The sequence below is a fragment of the Triplophysa dalaica genome, chromosome 15 (assembly GCF_015846415.1).
Source record: "Triplophysa dalaica isolate WHDGS20190420 chromosome 15, ASM1584641v1, whole genome shotgun sequence".
NCBI classification, from domain to species: Eukaryota; Metazoa; Chordata; class Actinopteri; order Cypriniformes; family Nemacheilidae; genus Triplophysa; species Triplophysa dalaica.
In genome coordinates this window covers 22,744,707-22,765,353 of record NC_079556.1, presented here as the reverse complement: position 1 = coordinate 22,765,353, position 20,647 = coordinate 22,744,707, and the positions used below count along the sequence as shown (strand labels likewise).

Genomic DNA, 20,647 nt, shown 5'->3' with positions numbered 1-20,647 from the left:
CTGTCAAAACCACTGATATTGTAAACTGTTTTACAATATCATGTTAAAACACGAATCCATCAAACAGAATTATTTAACTTTTGTCATTTATATTTAATTTTAAATGTTTAGTTAAAGTGAATGAGTGAGTGTGTGTGCCCTGCGATGGGTTGGCACTCCATCCAGGGTGTATCCTGCCTTGATGCCCGATGACTCCTGAGATAGGCGCAGGCTCCCCGTGACCCGAGGTAGTTCGGATAAGCGGTAGAAAATGGATGGATGGATGGATGTTTAGTTAATTTTCGTTTTTAACGCTTTCAGTCATTTATATAGTTTACGCGGTTTTCTCCGTGAAAGAACGGAAATATGCAACGCTGTGACAAACCGCTAGAGGGCAGTAATGACATTATGTGACGCTGTTGTGTCTCACTTGAAGAAGTGCGGGAGGGGCGGAGCTACAGCGCAGCTGAGAGAGCGACGTGTTCTTTTGCTCAATGTGCTAGCGGCTCATTCATCGATAAAGTCATGGTGTTATTAGAAAACGACGCGGTAAGACTGATTTATTTTATATTAACAATGTCTAACTGTTAAAAAAATTAACATTTACAAAAATGAATTTGTTGATGTTTTAGACCGCGTCGTGGAGTAAAGACATGTTAGCAAGCTAAAGCTCACAACCACTTCACACACATTTCTGCCCATTAACCGACTGAATAAATTCGTTGAATAAATTTCAAAGTTTTTACAGCAGAACAGATGCAAGTAATCAAGTAGTTGTTCTTCAGCTGTGTTGTGTTAAACGTGATAAACACACACAGATGTTTCTGATTGGAATGATGATGCAGTGTATTGAAATAACTAGACTAGAGAATTACATTGATTAACAACTCATTAATCACGAACCCTAATGGTATTGTTGGTTATCATTAGGTGATAAACTCATGTAGACTTCTAGAGGTTTCGCATAAATGCAATGCAATATTGTGCTGCTTTTTATATTACTTTTATGTGATGCATTACACTTTACTAAATGGAGCTGATTGTACTTAGAGTTGTGAAAAGTTGAGATTATTAAAATGCCCTAAAAGTAATGGAAAGTGATGTCACTGATGTCTCTCTCTCCTCCTGAAGTTTCTTACTGAACTCACTCGCCTGTTCCAGAAATGCAGGACAAGTGGAAGTGTGGTCATCACTTTAAAAAAATGTAGGTTCATATGATTCAGCGTACAAATTACTCCCATACGATGTTTGTTTAATGCTTTTACGTTTGATGAAACATACAAAAGCACAAAACAAGAATGATTTGTAGTCCAGAAAGTTGTTTTGTTGAGATTTATCTTGATGCTCTATGATCTTTAGATGACGGGAGAACAAAACCGGTCCCCAGAAAAGGACATCCAGAGACTTTTGAACCAGCCGACAACAAATGTCTGTTCAGAGCGTCAGACGGCAAGAGGAAAATCAGCACAGTGGTGAGAACAGTTCATTCAATCACTCGCATACATGTGATCTTCAACTAAACCGTGGCAGGTTTTAGAAAAGAGCCGTGTTAAATATGCTGTGTCTTTTTTAGGTCAGCTCCAAAGAAGTCATAAAATTTCAGATGGTAAGTTTTATTTTTTGCTATGTTGATGTGGTAAATGTAAAAGAGGCAGTGTATTCAGATGTGTTTTTATTTCTTTGATTATAGGCATATTCTAACTTGTTGAGAGCACACATGGACGGACTGAAGAAGAAAGATAAAAAGAGTAAAAGCAAGAAGTCTAAAGCCACACAGTGATTGACAAAATCAAATAAAAAAAGAGCGAGCGAGAGAGAGAGAGGTGTGCTGTTAATTCAACCTCTTCAGGACATCAAACACTCACCGGTGCCACTCCACCTTCCCATCAGCCCCTGCAGCATCTCAATCAGACGCCCCCATGAAACATCTGCTCCGGATCTGATGGGAAACCTGATATTCATCTTGTGTGTGGTGCTTCTCTGTGGACGCTCCATCAGGAGGAACCTTAAATCCTGCCAATGTTTGACGTCTGCCCTTCCAAACCAGATTTAATTTGTCTTTTACTGGACTGATGGAAAGGTTTTGTTTACTACAGAATATTAGATTTACTGCATCTCTGCTGAGAGATTTCACTTCTTAAGATGCCGAGGATTTCATTGAGCCAAGTTCTGTTATTCATCATTTAAAATACAAGCCATGTTTTGATCGCAGAAATGTTTTGTTTTGTAGTAGGTGAAGTGTTTCTCCTGCTTTATTTTTGACGATATCTTAAGTTTGTGTGTATTTGTTAGATTTCATTTCCCCCTTTATTGAAGATTATTGCTGTGCTGCTGGATCTGAATGTTGGCATCAGTCTGGTTTGAAGATGTACAGCGGAGTCTATATAAAGTTGTTTTATTGATGAGGACAGGTGATGGGACACCTTTTTCTCACAATGTTCCATTTATTGCATTCAGCATCACATGACATTGGTTTTGTAATGAGTCCAACTACTTTTGATTGAAATGTCAGGAGGTCAGAATTAAATTCAGTTCGGTCATGATGATGGATGTCTGTTCTCTGACAACACTTTTGCTTTACATCAATGACACACACTTTCAAATCACATCTTAAAATGACTAGCAAATCTGATGAATAAAAAAACAAAAATGGAGAGTTTAAAGAAATAAGTACACTATATACACAAGTGAGAATGTGTGAGGGCTTCAGATGGCCGTCTGTCTCTTGTCTGGTCTTTCTTTGGTGGATGTCACCGCATGGTTGCGTTTGTTTTTCTCTTCTTCCAGATAACCGTCCTTCATGATGTGTGTGACGTACTGGAACAGTGTCTCGAGAAGAAAAAAAACATACAAGTTACTCGTTTGAAAACAGTTCATGGATTCCAGTTATTAACCATAAAGCCTAGGGATGCCACAATACTCGATATAAAATTAAACCGTTCGGTACGACCTCTACGTCTCAATACGGACAAGTGAATTACGGTTTTCCGGTTTGCGTTTATTTTTCCGTGCGCTAAATGACACTGAAGTGACTCTGTCCGTGTTTGTCTGAGATAGATGAACTCATCCCCAATATAGCGACACTACCTGCAACACATGTGCTGTTGTCGAGTATAATGCGGACGAACAGACGCGAGATGGCTTCATTGTGTGCCCGTTGTACTGAAGTGATAAAGTCTTTATTTGGCTGATGAAGATGTATTTTACACTCATACGAGAGCAGCACATCCAAAGTCAATAAGTCGCGCCACTCGGCAGTGGACCTTGTTAATATATTATCTTTGGCCTTTCCCATAACGCGCACGTTTACTTCGATTACTTTTTGCTTAAAGATAAAGTTAAATATTTTTTGTCTTAAGTTTTTACCGTTCCTGTCACATGCATAAAACAATCAAAAAAACACTTTAATGTCATCAGGACCGAACCTAACGGAAAACCGTGGACCATAAACCGAGGTCCGTATTGAACCGTTGGTGAGCTGTATTGTTGCATCCCTAATAAAGAACCAAAAGAGAAAAACACAGTCTGACTTTTGTCACTTTTAGTTTGTTTTGATGTCATGTGGAGAATGTTGAAAACCTTTAATACAATCACTCATTGTATACACAAAGTAAGCTTTAAAGGTTTGTTTAAAAGCAAATTACTCAGAAATATTCATTGAGGGAAAATGGTGAAAATCTCTCTTCTATGCATTCTGTTAATGTTGGACAAGTATTGTGTTGGGAAATTAGAAACGCAAGAGAAATATTGAGCTGTCCTAAATTTAGAAAAACTTTATAATTTCAACTTTTAATGGAATCATTCCATTGGTGTCTTTTACCTTCCAGGCCTGTTCCAGTTCAGGCGTCCATTTCTCCTTCAGAATGGGCTGCACAGCACAAATAAACTCTGTCCCGACATACTGAAACAAACACTTATTATCTGACGAGAAATCACTTCATGTTCATAAACAACTTCATTTGCACTATAAGCAAAGCAAAAGATTTGTATTTCAGAAAGATAAATAAAAATTGCTATCTCTATAAATTGTCATAAATGTGCTGTAAATGTTGTCATTATTAGCCACTAGAGTGTGACAGAAGTGCCATAAACAAAGACATCAAACGTGTGTAACTAAAGTTTGCATTGTTACATGGAACTCAGTTTGAAAGAAAACCCTCAGGATAAAATTTGGTCAATTTACTGTCGTCCATATTTACGAAGTATTAAGATGACTAGAACACAAATAGATATAACCTAGAGATAAAGCACACAACAACACCAGAAGACACATGACGGTAGACAGAAACACAAATGAGTGATGTGTGATTTTACCCCGTAATACTTTGGAGGGGCGTTATACCGATAATGACTTCTGCCCAACTCCAGCGCCAGCGTCTGTAAGAGATCAGACTGATCGAGTCTGGCCACACTCTTCTCGATGAACGACATCACCCTGTTAAACACAACAAACCCATTCAACAACAATTAAAGCAACACATTACACATCAAACCCAAACAACACATTATACATATTTCAAATACAATCAAAACACACACAAACCCAACCCTAACTCAACCCAGACAACACAATCAACACATTAAACACTTAAGACGTGCTCAACACACACGCACACATTGTGTAATATTTTTACACAAAAAACATAAAACACAAAAACATGAAACATATATTGCAGTAAAAACACACACAACACTCACACATCACACCACGATACTCACACACCACGAAACTCACACACTAACGCACACATGAGCACACACACACATACTCCCAATAAAACACAATATCATCACGTACACACACACAAACACACACACACCCACTGAAACACAACATCATCACACACACACACACACACCCGCACACACACTAACGCACACATGGGCACACACACAAAAGCACACAAACACACACACACCCACTGAAACACAACATCATCACACACACATACACACCCGCACACACACTAACACACACATGGGCACCCACACAAAAGCACACATCCGCACACACACCCACTGAAACACAACATCATCATCACACACACTCCCAATAAAACACAATATCATCACGTACACACACACAAACAGACACCCACCCACTGAAACACAACATCAGCACACACACACATACACACACACACACACACACACTAACGCACACATGGGCACACACACAAAAGCACACACCCGCACACACATCCACTGAAACACAACATCATCATCACACACACACACACTCCCAATAAAACACAATATCATCACGTACACACACACAAACACACACACACCCACTGAAACACAACATCATCACACACACACACACACACACACACTCCAGATAAAACACGATATCATCACGTACACACACACACACACAAACACACACACAAACACACACACACACCCACTGAAACACAACATCATCACACACACACACACACACACACTCCCAATAAAACACAATATCATCACGTACACACACACAAACACACACACACCCACTGAAACACAACATCACACACACACACACCAAACACAATATCATCACGTACACACACACAAACACACACACACCCACTGAAACACAACATCATCACACACACACACACACATACACACCCGCACACACACTAACGCACACATGGGCACACACACAAAAGCACACACCCACACACACACCCACTGAAACACAACATCATCACACACACACACACACACACACTCCCAATAAAACACAATATCATCACGTACACACACACAAACACAAACACACACGCACTGAAACACAACATCATCACACACACACACACACACACACTCCAAATAAAACACAATATCATCACGTACACACACACACACAAACACACACACACACCCACTGAAACACAACATCATCACACACACATACACACACACACTCCCAATAAAACACAATATCATCACGTACACACACACAAACACACACACACCCACTGAAACACAACATCATCACACACACACACACATACACACCCGCACACACACTAACGCACACATGGGCACACACACAAAAGCACACACCCGCACACACACCCACTGAAACACAACATCATCACACACACACACACATACACACCCGCACACACACTAACGCACACATGGGCACACACACAAAAGCACACACCCGCACACACACCCACTGAAACACAACATCATCACACACACACACACACACACACTCCCAATAAAACACAATATCATCACGTACACACACACAAACACATACACACCCACTGAAACACAACATCATCACACACACACACACACACACACACACATACACCCGCACACACACTAACGCACACATGGGCACACACACAAAAGCACACACCCGCACACACACCCACTGAAACACAACATCATCATCACACACACACACACACACACACACACACACACACTCCCAATAAAACACAATATCATCACGTACACACACACACCCACTGAAACACAACATCATCACACACACACACACTCCCAATAAAACACAATATCATCACGTACACACACACAAACACACACACACCCACTGAAACACAACATCATCACACACACACACACACACCCGCACACACACTAACGCACACATGGGCACACACACAAAAGCACACACCCGCACACACACCCACTGAAACACAACATCATCACACACACACACACTCCCAATAAAACACAATATCATCACGTACACACACACACCCACTGAAACACAACATCATCACACACACACACACACACACACTCCCAATAAAACACAATATCATCACGTACACACACACAAACACACACACACCCACTGAAACACAACATCATCACACACACACACACCCGCACACACACTAACGCACACATGGGCACACACACAAAAGCACACACCCGCACACACACCCACTGAAACACAACATCATCACACACACACACACTCCCAATAAAACACAATATCATCACGTACACACACACACCCACTGAAACACAACATCATCACACACACACACACACACTCCCAATAAAACACAATATCATCACGTACACACAAACACACACACACCCACTGAAACACAACATCATCACACACACACACACCCGCACACACACTAACGCACACATGGGCACACACACAAAAGCACACACCCGCACACACACCCACTGAAACACAACATCATCACACACACACACACACACACACAAACATACACCCGCACACACACTAACGCACACATGGGCACACACACAAAAGCACACACCCGCACACACACCCACTGAAACACAACATCATCACACACACACTCCCAATAAAACACAATATCATCACGTACACACACACAAACACACACACACCCACTGAAACACAACATCATCACACACACACACACACCCGCACACACACTAACGCACACATGGGCACACACACAAAAGCACACATCCGCACACACACCCACTGAAACACAACATCATCACACACACACACACACACACCCAATAAAACACAATATCATCACCTTCCCACACACACACACACACACACACACACTGAAACACAACATCATCACGTTCACACACACAAACACACACACACACACACTGAAACACAACATCATCACGTTCACACACACACACACACGCACACACACATACTCCCAATGAAACACAACATCATCACGTTCACACACACAAACACACACACACACACTGAAACACAACATCATCACGTTCACACACACACACACACACACACACATACTCCCAATGAAACACAACATCATCACGTTCACACACACACACACACACACACACACACACACACACACACACACACACACACACACACACTGAAACACAACATCATCACGTTCACACACACAAACACACACACACACTGAAACACAACATCATCACGTTCACACACACACACACACACACACACACACACACTGAAACACAACATCATCACGTTCACACACACACACACACACACACACACACACACTGAAACACAACATCATCACGTTCACACACACACACACAGAGCATGTGATGTCCGTGAGTGACGCTCAACAGCCACTTGGCCTTTTGCGACCGCTTGAGAGCGACACTTGTCAGACGGAGAGGACAGAAGCGACGGCGAGCTGCTGGAGTCCTGCTGGTGAATGTGACAGTAACACGTCTGGTTGTGTCGAGTCCTCCACATGAATTGATGTTGTGGGCATTTCTGATGTAGAGGCTCTTAAAGGCCACGTCAACACAACACATAACAAACACCTTGAGTCTGAAGTGTGGGTGTGTATCAGATAGAAATAAACACAACGGTGGTGATGATGATTCTCAACATGCAGCTCTATGGTGTTGCCGTGAGGTTCTCTGGTTGGTTTGTGTTTTGTTGTGGAATAAACTGTGATGGATTGTGTTGATGGATTGAACACTGACCGGAGGCCGTGAGCTCGGAGTTCTCTGCTGGTGCGTAATCTCTCCAGATCCTCCACATCACGAAAGAGGAAAAACACATCCTTACACTCCGGATGAGTCTCAAACAACCTGTCCACAAGACAACAGAGAAAACATCAAGTCACACATCATTAATCCTCTTTCAGTCAGACGAACCCCAACTTCTGTTTTTCCAAAGAAACCTCTTTCAAAGATTTGTTCTCTGAGACAGAATCTCAAATTCATATTTGGTATTTGACTTATTGAAGCTGCCTTCAATTTTGGAGTTAAATCAAATTGGCTTCATAAGTAATTTTAACTTCAGTCTAATCTCATTTCAGTTCATTTACATTCATGCGTATGACAGACACCAAAGCTCTTACATCACAATATATTAAACATTCAAACTCATGACCTCAGCACCTTGTGACCTTTGACATTTATCATTTGAACTAAAGCTTTTAGGTTGAAATAGTTGATTTATTTACAATTAAAGTAATTTAGTTCATTTGTATTTACAAAAAAACGTGTGTTTATATTATGTTTAGTACAACAAATTGTTGTGTCGCACAACCCTTTTTATTCTTGTATACAACTGTGCTGATGATTATTGTGGTGAAATGTATTTCCTTGCTGTGTGTATTTATTTTGATTATATCAGTATATTACAAATAAACAAAAACTGTACAAATGTTCACATATCTTAAAAAAGATTTTCCAATTATCACTGTCAGAAAATTGTAGCAGGTGAGATGAATTGATGAACATGTTAGGTTGTTGAGGACAGGGTTAGTCATAAAAGACAAAAAACATCAAATATCCACTTGTGAAGTTTAGGATGAGTCATGTTTAGTGACTGTGATGTTAAACTGGTGTTATGACCTCAGTGTTATGCCAGTACCTTGTCATTTCTGCCTTCCAATAATAATAACCAAATATATAAATGTTTGAAAATACTTTTTAGTGTTTTGCCAGTACCGTCGATGGTAAAAAAGTTGATTTTGGTATTCAGCACGACAAACTTTATAAATAAATAGTAAAAATGGTAGAGAAACACAACTTAAAAATGAATAATTTAAATGTTAAATGAGTGTTATAGTATTTTGGCGAGCTGAACCGACACAGTCACATCAAACTGGATCTGGAACGAGAGATGAAGAGGCTCATGAGGGAGAGAGAGACGGATCTTCTGATTGTTCAGCGTACACACTTCATCAACAGTAAATTATACCGTTCCAGTCTCATCAGTGATTGGCTGTCGGTTGTCAAGGAAACTCGTTTGCTTTTGATACACTGAAACATGACAACTGCTTGTCTCACATCACAGGTCACAGAGAGAATCAGGAGTCGGTGCAGACAGTTCACGCAAAAACTTCAATTCTGTCATCATCATTCCCCAAAATCTGTATGTGAGGCGTTCTTCAGTGGAAGACAAAAGGAGATCTTTGGAGAAATGTCTCAGTGGTTTTGTGTTCCTACAATGGAAGTCAATGGAGTTCAGAGGATTATCGACATTCTTCAAAATATCTTCTTTTGTGTTCTGATGAAGAAAGAAAGTCACACAGGTTTGACTTGACATGATGATGCAGAAATGATGAGAGAATGTTGATTGTTTGCATACTTGAGCTTTAATCAGACAGAAAGGTCAGTGCTGGACTGCACCGACACGTGTCCGCAGTGTTCAGGAGACTCACAGGGAGACAGATTTCACCAGAGCTTCTCAGACTGATTGTTGAAGATTAAGCAGATTGTTGTGACTTTGTGTCCAGAGAGAATTTCTGCTGTCGCTGAGCTTTTCTTCACACAAACCTCTGTGATGTGTTTACATGGAGAACTTGATTCATATCTTTTATTATCTAATGGAGAGACATTTTCAAATGTGCCTCTTGTCAAATAAAGTGATGGTATTTACGGTCTCCATTTGACCAGATTCAACTGAGCATCACAAAGAACAAGCAGAGCACAGCAGAGATAAGAGCAGACATATCTGTCAAAGTGTTGAAGGACCTTCTCCTGTGAAGGTCTAATGAGTCTCTATGGTGTGTGTGACAGCTGTGTGTGCCGGCGCAGGACCCTGCAGGAATACAATCTGACACACACGCACACACACACACACACACGCACGCACGCACACGTACATCTACATCTGAAGATGCTTTCTAATCACCATGGTTACAGTCAACTGTATTTCATGTGATCAGAATGTCATGCGTGTTATAATTAGGTCCAGAGAGCTGGATGCACAACATCAAGTGTGTGTTTATCTGTCTGGAGTACTGAGACACAAACACACACAGATTAACATCCATCTGACATAATGAAACAAACTTTCAGATGATTAACATTAAGACAAATGTGTGTGACAAAGCTGATGTTATTGTTACTGGACACAATATAAAGTTAAAGTTAAAGTCCATTTCTTTCTGACAGATGAACAGTCCTAACGTGATATATTTCTATTTCAATGTGTGTTTAATGGAACTGCTTTTGATTTGTCCATTCAAACCAACAGATTTAGTCCAAAAGCGACAAGATTGAAATTACAAAGATCTGCAAAAGCATTCAGTGTTGTGTACGCACATATCAATGTCACACATTTGTTGTTTTGTTGTATGTCTGAGGGGTAAGAAATGATTTTCACTGGGTATATTGATTGAGTGTAAGTATGACAGGGCGTGTTTCGTGTGCCGATGATGCTGCTGTGACCCTTCTGAATCATACTGTGAGCAACAGCCCATAACAGAACGGAGACGGATCATTACATCTTGAGGATCCTTAGATCTAAATCAAGAGAAGAATCAATGTCACAGTGCCTCGGGTCTGTCGTGTGACATCACCTCCATCTGAAGTAAGAAAGCCCTTCAGATCTCACATAAACATGAGAAATGCAGCTAAAAGAAGAATGTGTTTGGATGTGTGTGTGATCTGAGCGGTGTGTGTATACATGTGCTGTGTGTTTAGCAGTGACCGTAGGTGTGACCGCAGAAAATGTCCATTTTCTCCAAACATCATTCACACACATGAGCTGATCTCATGCATCACAACATTACAGACAATAGTGTGTGTAACATCTGAAGTGATTTTATTCCTGAGAGGAACCAGATATTTATTGTGTAGTCATTTACAGTCTGTCTCCATTGCTAACACACAAGTCATGAAACAATTCATCGTTTTCTCACAACTATAAACACATTCTCAGAACAACACACCAACTTGTACAATCCCCACACAAAAAAAATCATCATTTCCTGACGGTTGAAGCAAGTTCTCATTCAGAAAACACAAACACACAATATAATGAAGTGAAGAGTTCAAAAGAACACTCAGACATGCAAATGCAAACGGACTGTCATGTTTACCCCTAAATGGTCACGGCCTAGAGTCAACAATGGAAATCACAGCCCTGGATGTTTTTTTCTCTTTGATCCGCAGTTCTATCAGTGACGTGATGAACTGTCTTTAGATGGAAGATGCATCATGTGGGGGTTAAGAGGCTTGGTGCCAACAAAATTGCGCACTCGAGTTTTGGAAGAGCTGCATACTGGCCATTTAGGAGCGGAGAAGATGAAGTTGTTCGCAAGAAGTTTAATTTGGTGGACGGGAATTGATCAGCAAATAGAACAGCTTGCCATGTGTCGCTCGGGATGTCAGCATGTTCAAAATATGCCAAAGACTGCTCCGTTGCATCGTTGGGAATGGCCTGCATCGCCATGAGAGCGAACACATGTTGACTTTTTGGTTGCTGTTGATGCATGCTCTAAGTTTTTAATATGACCACTACAACAGCTAGTCAACCCATTGCAGTACTGAGAGATCTTTTTGTACGGACTGGTGTTCCAGAACAATTGGTAAGTGACAATGGGCCCCAGTTTGTGGCTGAGGAGTTCCAGATGTTTCTGAGGAACAACGGCGTCAGTCATGTGACATGAGCGCCATTACTCCCGCCACAAATGGGTTGGCTGAACGTTTCGTGCAAAGTTTGAAAAATGCACTACGAGCCATGACAGACGAAAGGATCACGCTTAAGCCAAAAGCTGCACAATTTCTTGTCTGTGTACAGAAACGCAACAGATGCCACTACTAACCGAACACCTGCCATGGTGTTCATGGGAAGACCTCCACAAGTGGACGCCTGCAAAGGTTAAAGAACGAACTGGACCACTCTCTTATACAGTAGAGGTTGCTTCAGACACCACTTGGAGACGGCATATCGATCAGCTGAGGGCATCAAATGGTTCTCAAGAAAATGTGGGGAACATGTGTCACCTTCTGGGCCTGATACCAACGGTAACATTACAACAACATTATAAGATGTTATTGACCCTATCAGTGAAACACCACAGACTCCAACTCCATCATGCGGTCAAGGATGTTATCCAACACGTTTCGGGAAACCTCCAAATCGTCTTGATTTGTAAGAATGAAATAGAGCGAAAATAAAGTAATGAAGCCGGACATTATTAATATGCAATTGGTAACATTATTTTGTTGAAAACAATTTGTGTCATGTTCTGAAGACAATTTCTTTGTTGACCACCTTCTTATCTAGAGTGGAGGAATTGTAGTGCATGGAGTGTTAAGAAACTCCGGGATTGTTAAGAATGTCCATTCTAAGAGAGTAATCTTTGTATTGTTTTGGTAGGGGAAACCTGTAACGCACTGTAGACTTGTTCAGTAAAAAAGGAGAAATACAGTCCACCGGTGTCTCATCTTTATTTGTGTCAAGGTGTACAAACACAACATGTGAGACACATTTATAGATCAATAAACATTCAGAAGCAAAAGTGATGACACACAATCAGAATGTCAAGATCACATCAACCGGAGCTGATCTCAGAATCATGACACTACACAAGTCATATCAGACACATGTCACTGTTGTGTGTTCAGTGAGCTGAAGCACGTGTACACACTCACATCTGGGATTGTCAAGTTTACACTTTTGTGTTTGTAGCCTTTTTCACCCGTTCCATATTTGTGCAGAGATGATGAATGACTTAAAGACAATCTGCTATAGTTGACTTTTACTAAATTGGATGCCATATCTTTGATTTCTTATAGACAAATGGCTTTAATGTTTTGTTTCCTTGATCTTCTCTGTAAGTCTCTTTGGATAAAAACGCCAGAATATAAATCTGCTCTCTTTTATGTTAAACAGAGTGTTTCTTTTTCTTTTTTGACCTGTTTCTCTCTCTTTTATCTTAAATGTGTGCTTCTCTGTGTGTGTGTCTGTATGTGTAAGTATGTGTGTATTTTGTGTGTGTGGAATTGTGAGTTTTCAATGTTTTCACATTTTTTGTTTTTACTTACATAACTTTCAATGTTTAGCTTTTAGTCAATATGTCTCATGTACAGCTGGTTTGTAACAATGAAAACTGTAAAAGCGCTATATACATATAGTTTTATGTTGTGTATATTGTATAAACACTTAAGAGTCACTAAGAGTTTCAGTGTTTTGAGTCGATCTCATCAGTGTTTAAGACTGTGTTGTATTGTGAGTGTTTCTGAGCACTTGTGCGTCCTGTAAGTGTGAATGGTTTTCAGAAGAGAGCTTCAGTTTGACCAGACAATAGACTGTTGAGGGAAATGGTTGAGAAGTTATGGATTGGGTTTGGAGTTTCCAGAATAGAAGGCATCGTTTCAAGAAATGTGTTTAAGTGATGGAGAAAAACTGTAATCCTGCAGTAACAGATTGATAACAGATGATAACATCTCTCATATGACAAACTGGAAAAATAAGTGAATATAAATTAATTTCATAGTTTAAAGCAAATTGATGCATTTTAATACCGGATTACGAAGACAAAGATATCAAGGCTTTATAATTTAAGAGCAAAAACTCAAATGAGATAAAATTCAATTTTAAATTCAAGTAATAGACCTCATTTGACTTTAACAGAAGTTAGGGGTGTAATTGTAAGAGATTCTTTAATCACACTATGTTTTGGCCTGAAAAGTAGTTTCTTTTTACAATAACCAAACAAAGTCTCATAAATTGTTTTCACATTTACTCCCACATGAAAAATACTATAATATACTTAAGAATTTACCGTAGCAAATTGTATCATACTTTAGTGTTAATGTATAATAGAGAACACCAGGGGCGATTCTAATTCCAATGAGGAGATATATAAATATATTTATAGAGCCACACTGTAAGCACCACATACTGTTAACATTACTCAAATAAATATCTAAGAAAGAATATGCAGAACATCATAAAGATAAGTTATTGTTATTTAAATGAATATCACATGAATCAGTCAATCTGCAACATTATAATTCAAAGTGACAACAACAGCAACAAATCACAAAATAAATGTCTCAATCAACAGCTGAATCATTGTTTAGAAGCAATAACTTGATATGTTTCCCTGACATTCATTCTGATTAGCAGGAGTGCTGTCACTCATGTGCATGACTGCGTGTTCCTCTATTACATCCACAATATGTTTCAATGAATAATACAAATACTGAAGCGTCTGAAAAACGACAAAGAGCTTCTAGGTCCTCTGAAGTCAGAACACACACCACCGCAGCAGCTGAACTACAGTCACTGTGTGTGTCCGTCTCATCTCTCTGTATCTGAGCTGAAGAGAATCTAACAGCACATCATCATGAACGACACATTTCTGTGCGCTACAACATCATGATGATCGTGTTCGACAGTATGACGTCACGGGCGTGAAGTGCTTTCATAAGCGAGCTTTTATTCTTGTACATATTACATTATTACTAACAATATTTTATGGGGGGCTAAAATAGAACTTTAGGGGGCTTTAGCTCCTCTAAAAATGACCTAGCAACGCCACTGGACAATACTATAGTAGACAAAATAATATAATATACAAATAGAATTGATATGCAGTAAATACTGCTTTTTATGTTTACTATGAGGTTCAAGTATCTAGAAATGTTACTACAGTTTACTACAGTAAATACTTAATTGTACTGTAATTTAGTTCATGTGGGCTGTGACGTGAAACTCATTAAGTAGCTTATAAAACACTTCCACTGTCTCATAAACCTTAAACAGTCGCATATGTGTTTTTTTAAACATCTGTATTCTTTTATCAGTGCCAGTAAACAGCTGAACACTGTGACAACATGCCCCTGTAAATGTTTATCGGGAGAAAAAACGTGACAACTAGCCCCGATCTCTTCTACAAAGCTTTTCATAGTTTGAAGAATCCGATGCTGAATGATTAAGTTACATATTCATCTGAAACACACAGAGATATAAACCCCTCGATATCAAGCAGCAACACATTAAACAGGTGAATAATGAAAGTGACATATGGAGCTGCGGGAGTTTTTTCTTACCGGACAAACATGATGATTCCCACTTTGGCGATGTCCTCTTGGATAACTTTCCAGGACTCTTTGATGATGTGAATCTGATGTTGTGTGAGTTGCGCTGGAGTCTGATGATGCTCATCTGCGTGTCTCCTCTCGTGCGGTCCTGATGCTGCCGTCAGATCGGATCCAGAGATCGCGCAGCCCATCCTCACTCACAGCAGCTCTCGAGTTTGTTCTCACACTGATGCTTCGAGTCTGGACCTTCAGTTGTATGTGTGCACACTGCAGCTCTGTTTCTCCATGTCCGTCTCCATGAGACCTTCAGAAGCTCATCAGAGGGGAGGAGCCCATCATCATCATCATCATCATCATCATCATCATCACACAGCCACTGCACAACACACGTGCTTTACACTACAATAAACAAACTCATCTACATGTTTTCTTTTCGCGCTTTTAAAGCATTATTAACTTTAAATGGAGCTGTAGATGAACAAGGAAAAGCAACCTGATTCTGTTAATCACTGCAGAAGGTAACACTATAAAAACTGGAGTATATTTCACTATAGAACAGACTTTAAGACTTCAAGAATACATCATTATCTTGACATTTGACAAAAGTTTAGTCTGTTTTTTAGTTTACTATAACTTATCTTACATGCAACACATGCTTTTGTTTTAACTTCCATTGTTTTAAACAATAGAACCAATTGGAACAACATAAGGACAAATAGAAGCACAGGTCTCATATAGCCTATCACAGTATAGAGCTATGGTTATTTATAAAAAGAAAGAGTAGAAAAGAAATAGACATTTTAAATGAAATAATTTTAATTGTCCATATTTTTCAGGACCAAACTACTCGGCATTTAGAAATGGCATATCACTCAGGATGAGATAAAAGCTTCTTTTCAACCCCGTCACATGAACATTGTATGAACGATCATCTCATTCACCATCTCATACAAACTCTGTGAAAAAATCTGATCAACAGAATAAAGAGTCTTGCTCTGGTCGTCTGAGATCACACACAGATAAACCCTAACCCACACACAGACACACACAAAGACACACACACACACACACAGAATCATCACTGTGAATCAAATGACCCACGATGAAAGACAAGAAGAAATCCTTATGGTAACAGTGTTGAAAGGGTTTTTAATTGTACATCTGTCTTACAACAGAGAAAACTAAAACTGAAATAAACAATGGGGTGATTTTTACAAACGGTCACAGCTGACAGATATTTACAGCATTTCAAATAAATAAGAAAGAGAACAGAGGATCTAAGGATCTACCCCGTACCACTATGCAGAAATATAGCTAGCTTATAACATCAACTCCCAATGATAAAGAACATTCACCCAAACACAGCGACACAGTTTGTGGCCGTTCTGTAACATACATCAGTTCAATCCCAACATGTAGACTGAGTGTGAATCACCTGAACCTTAAACAACAGTCAATTCATTCAACATACAGCAGACATTCAGTCAACATATTTCATACCAAAGATGACATCAATCTTCTGATTGTTTAGCACAGATCTGGTTTGATCCGATTATAAACTCCAGTTTTCTGTTCATTAGCGTGAAATGACTTGATAAGATTAAGTTCTTTCCTGTGGTCAGTGCAGATGACCAGTGTCTCTCAACATCATATGAATGTCATATTACAGGGCGCTTTCTTTTCTTGCTTGGTGAGGTCATTTGGAAGCCTTACTGTAAACTCAATGACTGTCATTCTTGTGGCTTTTCATTTCCAAAGAGTGAACTAAGAAACACAAAACAGCTGCACCACCGGGGTCATCTGTTAATTTCTTGAACTAATGCTTGCATTTAGAAAAAAATCCAATAAACATGAATGTAGATCACATGTAGAATGTCGTTCTATGAATAGAAACTCTATGTAGTCCACATGTTTCCCTTTTCTAGAGGGTTTGAACTGTGGAGTATGTTTGTTGACAACCTGTTTAAGATCGAACACAAGTCATATGTTCTGCAGCACAACGTTAAATGTGAACTGTCTGAGTTTGTACTTCAATATAACACATAAAACCTCATGTGTAAGAACTCTGGTTCTGAAATTTCTCCCGCAGGTTTTTAACCAAGTTGTGTTGACTGTTCTGGGTTTCCTCCGTCAAGCAGGGTTGTTGACCTCCACGCACCCACACGCCAAACCTCACGTCCTGCTCTGTGCACTCTATCAATGCAAGTTCAGATTGTGCAACGGCATCCCATCTTCCCCGCCCCTCACTTCTGTCCTCTGTTTCCAGGCTCTGCTTGACCCTACAGACATTCTCAACCATTATCTCACTTGACAGAGTTCTGTGACCTGTAACACAACAGTTATCTGGTTGTTGACGTGTGTGTTGCGTTTCAAGATCGTGATCAAGAGAGTTAACTCGACAAAGTGAAGGAACAGCCTCTAGATCAGTGTTCGTAGCTCTTTGCGTCGTGAAATTACACAAGGAAGAGCAAGACACCTCACGCTCATGGTCCAGCATCCTCTCTGGAAAAGAGACACCACGACCCATCGGGTAACGATGAGAGATGCTCTTCTGACCTTGGTTGCTATATTTGGAGCACAGCTCCTTCACATCTGGCCAGTGGAAGCTTTCCACCTGCACTGGGCTTTGCGGTCTCTGGATGTTTAATCTACAGAAGTAGGGGAACTGAGGACTTCCAGGAGAACAGATGCTGGAGGATGGACTAGTGTTCTCAGAGTCCTGAACAAGGTCCTGCTCATTCAAGTCCAGAGACAGTGTCCTGTCGGGCAAGCCTACGCACAAAGAATACTTATTTAAAGTCTGCTTTTGACAGATAAAGGCAGTGAGACACTATAGAATACAACACATGCAGAAATAAGCAATGACCCAAGTCTTTACACTTGAGAAACACCTCAGCAATCTCAAATTGCCTTAATGACCCTTAAGAAAGAATTATTATTCTGGAACTCATGAAGAAGAATTCTATTCAGACACTACACCCACCTTTCTCTTGTGCCAAAGGTTTCTCCTCTATGACAGAAGACAAAGAATTGGCCATCAAATGGCTTTCTGTGACCTTGTGTCTCTGTCTTACTACTGGTCTGCTGTTCTTGATTCGCTGACTGTATTGTCTGGCCAGCTGGAAGACTTTATTTTTCATCTTCTCCATGTCTTGCAGGATGAGGTCTTCTTCGTTGGCAGATTTTAAAGAGATTATTTTGGGAAGAGGACTGTGGTTGACTTCGTGTCGCTCCTGGACCTTGTGTTCCTGGTTTGGATAGCTCTGAAACTCATGATTCTCATCCTTTTCCAAGCGGGTGTTGACTCTGGAAGGGGTCGAACCTTCATCCGACTCTTCCAGTATTAGCAAAGGTTCACCAAGTCCACTATCAGAGCTAATCTTGCTGATTTCCGCTCTCTTTTCTTGATCAGGTGTCGTAGTACAGGAACTCTCAGTGATCTCCAAAGAGTCTGGAGGTTCTTCAGATGACCTCTTGACCTCCATCTCTTGCCACACCTTAACCATATCAGACGCGGGGCGAAATTCCTCATCTTTACTACACATCTCATCTCCATCAGAAGTCTTGGAGTCATAGATGCACTCTTTGTACCTGCTCTCACTTTCTAAGGCTGGCAGATTGAAGACAGCCCACGATGTTGGCCGCATGATGGAAGACGCCCTCTTGTGTAACGCCATGTCTTCATCTGACATATGGTCATTGAGCTGTCGACTCAGATTACGGACGAGGCCTGCGGGAATGTACGAGAGGCTTTCTCTACGTTTAATGGCAAAGCTGGCATCCTGGTCTTCGGCGTGTTCGTAGTATCGTCTGATCTTATGTATGAGCATTCGGTCATTGTTGGAGAGCGTGTCATTTTTCTTTTGAGGTCTCTGGTCTGGTCTGAACGAGCGGTCGGCAGCGGTCTGGTGGACTGGTTCTGGAGTGGACCTTCTGAACTCTTTCTCACGGATTTCTGTACTACAGCTCAACAAACTGCTCCTTCGGCTTTCTGAGCGAGAAGATGGGCAGCCCATGTCACATGAACCATCTGCTCCTAGACTGATCCCGCGGGACGGGCTGCCGGGAAACAGCTCGGAGAAATCACTGGCCTTGTCCAGAACAGATGAAGGCAAGAGGCCACCGTGTGCTGCAACTTCCTCGTCTATCTCCATGTCATCCATATTTCCCATGAGTTGAGATATCTCTTTCTTGTCCTGCACTTCTGGGGATGAGAAACACACACTATCCTCCAAATCCTCTTCCTCTGCTCCCCCTCCATTGCAGAGATCTCTTATCGCTGGATCTGTGTTGTATCTGTGGACGACTGTCCCACCTGTCTGTGTATAACTGTGTGATGGGCTCATCACATCCTCCACAGCGTCTCCGAGCGGACATGAGATCTTCTGTGAACCGTGTAGCTCAGATGAGCTCTAGAAAGGGGACAGAGTGCAAAGAGTTATTTCTGTTGCTACAGTAACTTATCAAATTATAACGAAGAGGATGCGACGATAATGTAATTCAATAGTCCACATTTCCTATCAGTGTCCTGTAAGTGTCCAGTATGAACAACACAACGGGTGTAGTTCACAAAACATCAGATTTCTAAGTGAATCACACTCTTTTGTAATTCTCACAATTAACTAGAAGGGATAGACATTTATTTCTGTAAAGAAATCAACAACAATTTTAGGAAGAAACACGTTTTGCCATGTGAGATCTGCCAGCGCCTGATGACTTAAGGAAATGTCATTTGAGAAGAGCTTATCTGACGATCTCTGTGCTTGGAGGCTAGTTGATGTCCAGATAGATAGAATTATGGAGACACAAGATGAACTTAAGATATGCATTATCAGAAGACAACGTAATAAAAATCATTTCCAAAAAAAAGGACAGAAAGGCTGTCGGATGT

General features: G+C 40.5%; 3 protein-coding genes across 6 annotated transcripts in view; 1 reads left to right on the top strand and 2 right to left on the bottom strand.

The window, feature by feature from the left end:
• The first annotated feature begins 410 nt into the window (after positions 1–410).
• srp14 (signal recognition particle 14) lies at positions 411–2,525 on the top strand. Its single transcript, XM_056767859.1, has 5 exons — positions 411–528; positions 1,111–1,183; positions 1,339–1,451; positions 1,553–1,585; positions 1,670–2,525. The coding sequence occupies exons 1-5, from the start codon at positions 505–507 to the stop codon at positions 1,757–1,759; spliced, it is 333 nt and encodes a 110-aa protein (XP_056623837.1). The 5' UTR covers positions 411–504; the 3' UTR covers positions 1,760–2,525.
• Positions 2,526–2,665: 140 nt separating this feature from the next.
• Positions 2,666–15,947, bottom strand: xgb (x globin). The gene is made up of 5 exons (XM_056767858.1): positions 15,766–15,947; positions 8,446–8,553; positions 4,294–4,414; positions 3,800–3,880; positions 2,666–2,808 (listed from the first exon to the last, which is right to left on the bottom strand). Exons 1-5 carry the CDS (start codon positions 15,945–15,947, stop codon positions 2,686–2,688), a joined length of 615 nt encoding a protein of 204 aa, XP_056623836.1. The 3' UTR covers positions 2,666–2,685.
• A 938-nt stretch (positions 15,948–16,885) lies between these two features.
• The window catches only part of LOC130436659 (pleckstrin homology domain-containing family G member 3), a 36,004-nt gene continuing 32,242 nt past the window's right edge, over positions 16,886–20,647 (bottom strand). For all 4 annotated transcript variants that reach the window (XM_056767512.1, XM_056767513.1, XM_056767511.1 and 1 more), the window contains exons 18-19: positions 18,740–20,168; positions 16,886–18,528 (exon numbers count right to left, since the gene is read on the bottom strand). In XM_056767512.1, coding sequence (XP_056623490.1) covers positions 17,807–18,528; positions 18,740–20,168 — 2,151 coding nt within the window. In that variant the 3' untranslated portion in view covers positions 16,886–17,806. The remainder of the gene's footprint in view (positions 18,529–18,739; positions 20,169–20,647) is intronic.